We start from the raw sequence: 2,577 nt of genomic DNA on the forward strand, positions 1-2,577 counted from the left end.
TTCTAGGTTAAAATGTTAGCCAATCAATGTGAAAGGTGAGAGGTCAGGGGATGAGGAAAATCCTGCGTAAGGAAAAGTCACGCTCTTTTTCGGCTGCAGGCGAGGCACCGGGAAGATCAAACTGGAGAACTGTAATGTGATTAATGCTACTTTTCGTGCTTAAGTAACACTTAATGGTTGTCAGACCGATAAAATAGCATTTTATCAAGTTCATTTGTACACACAATTTAATGTAGTCACGAGATACAATACAGTATAAATCAAGGTTATAAAATCATGTCTGAATTAAAGTGTCTGTGCTTAAGTCTGTAATTCCAATTGTGCACAGTGAAATCCTCACTATACCTCACTAGCAATCAGGCTTCAATACTGGCCTGTTCCAGGCTCACTTGCAATGTGTGAAGAGGAGATGTGGTTGCATAAGGTGTCAGGAGCTGCCCTTAAAGCAAAGACTCCCATCTTGTCAAGCAGATCAATGCTAACCTATGACAGTCATAAAAGTAGTTATATCTCTGGTGAGGCAAAGCAATGCCCTACAAACTAAAGTGTTTGTAAAGTGTTCATCTTACCTGCGCAGGTACATTGCTAATGTTATTGATGACCAGAGCTAGGATATGTCTCTTGTCTACCAGCAGCCGCTTGAACTGCAGGACTGGCTGTCCATGTTCAATCCTCTGGATTGGTTTTAGAATAGTTATGCAGGGCAAATTACCCTCTACCAGCAAATCAAACACCAGCACCTTGCTCCTGCCCAAAGAGAACACACTAATAAAGATAAGACAATAAAGACAAAATACTGCCTTTCCTTTGTCTGAACTAAGAGGGGATCTTGGGAGGTTGTAATACGAGCACACTTTTGGACCAAAATAGATTAAATAGGGTTGGACCCAACCAAAATGGGAATATGTCAGCGCTAAACGAAAAAACATGTGCTTGTATAACCATGAAAATAGAGCCAAGAGGCAAAAGACTCAAATAATCTTCTTGCTATAAGTTTACAAAAAAGTTGTAAACCTCTGTAGTCTACCATTTTAAAACTCTTTACTCTCAGACTCTAAACATCATTTTGGTTATATGGACCAAATTAGCACACTGGAATTACCGTATATTTCTATGCACGTTCCAGAGGCCATCAACTTAGCAAAATTATTATCTTGTGATGTGTCATAGTTACAAATTGGCCTGCGTTAATTTTTATAATTAATTTGGATGACACCATAGTTTGATCCAAGTTAATGAATCCATAGTTCATCAAAACACCCACACAAATGTATATGGAATTTATCAGGAGATCAATCTGAATGCTCACACAGTTAAAATAGAGTGCTCATTTGCATGTTGCACTCTATATATGCTTAAATTTCCCTGTGTAAATATTGATGGAACTTTTAAACTTAAACGGCTGACTTAAGTGACCACAGATAGACAGCAAGTCTGTCCATAGATTTTCAATTTTAGGTCATGGCTTTGACTAGGCCACTCCAAAACATCCACCTCATTCCTAGCAAGCCACTTAGCTTTGGTTTTATATTTGGGGACACTGACCTTCTAGAATATGAATTTCTGACCCATTTTGGCAAATTTTGGCAGACTGTGGGTGGTGCCAGGCACTATCCAATTCTTAATGATGGACATAACAGTGCTCCAGGGTATATTCAAAGCTTTGGAAATCCCTCACCTGATGTGTACCTTTCCCCAACTTAGTCATGCAGTTGTTTTGAATGGTCTTTAGAGTCCATTCTTCTGCACTTGTGTGGATGTGCACTTGTAAAATGAAGGCCCATAGTAAACTGTAAACTGATAGCTGTTAATTCAAGCTATCATGTTAATTGCTGTGATTCAACACAAATATTGGAAACTTAAGTCACTATGTGACTTTGAAGGCAACTGGTCAAGAGATGTCATAGTAAAGGGGGTGTGTACTTATCAAACCAAGAAATTTTTGTTGTTAATTTTTAAATAATGTTAGACATTTTATCGTTAGCTTTTCACCAATTCCAGCTTAATGATCAAGCATATATATACATGCTTACCTGGCTGCCCATTCTAGAGAGGATTCAAACACTCTAAGGTAGGTCCGCATGTTCTGGGGAGTGAAGGTAATTGTAGCAAAGGCATGTGAGTGACTGGGGATACTCATCCGAGTAGGGCTCAGTTCAAAAACCTCAGAGCTACGCATGGACATCTGAAACAGCAATATTCAATAAACACAATCAAAGTCTTTAAACATGACATGTTCGCATTAGCAGCAGTTACACACAAACACACCTTATTGAGGACAGTTTTCACCTGTAAACTAAGTTTACAGGGTATTTTGCCACGGTTGGTAAGATGGAAGTGGACCTTCGCTGACTGGCCAACCAGCACATTGTTGAAGACAAACTTGTTCTTGTCCTGGATATAGATGCCCATAGCCTCCTGATAATGCTTACAATGTAGCCTGCTACTGTTCTTGCACAATCTGTGTTCTTCAAAGATTGAAGCAATATCTTCATGGGCTATTCCTACACAGAAAGAAGTGACATACACTGCCAGTCAAATATTTTTGAATACTTGGATTGACCTGCATTTTATTAC

At 39.0% G+C, this 2,577-nt stretch overlaps 1 protein-coding gene across 1 annotated transcript; it reads right to left on the reverse strand.

The window, feature by feature from the left end:
• Positions 1 to 363: 363 nt before the first annotated feature.
• Positions 364 to 2,347, reverse strand: LOC124626024 (hydrocephalus-inducing protein homolog). Its single transcript, XM_053678236.1, has 4 exons — positions 2,269 to 2,347; positions 2,034 to 2,185; positions 570 to 747; positions 364 to 483 (listed from the first exon to the last, which is right to left on the reverse strand). The coding sequence occupies exons 2-4, from the start codon at positions 2,183 to 2,185 to the stop codon at positions 364 to 366; spliced, it is 450 nt and encodes a 149-aa protein (XP_053534211.1). The 5' UTR covers positions 2,269 to 2,347.
• Between the last annotated feature and the right edge of the window lie 230 nt (positions 2,348 to 2,577).

This window comes from Ictalurus punctatus, chromosome 4 (genome assembly GCF_001660625.3).
Source record: "Ictalurus punctatus breed USDA103 chromosome 4, Coco_2.0, whole genome shotgun sequence".
Lineage (NCBI taxonomy): Eukaryota > Metazoa > Chordata > Actinopteri > Siluriformes > Ictaluridae > Ictalurus > Ictalurus punctatus.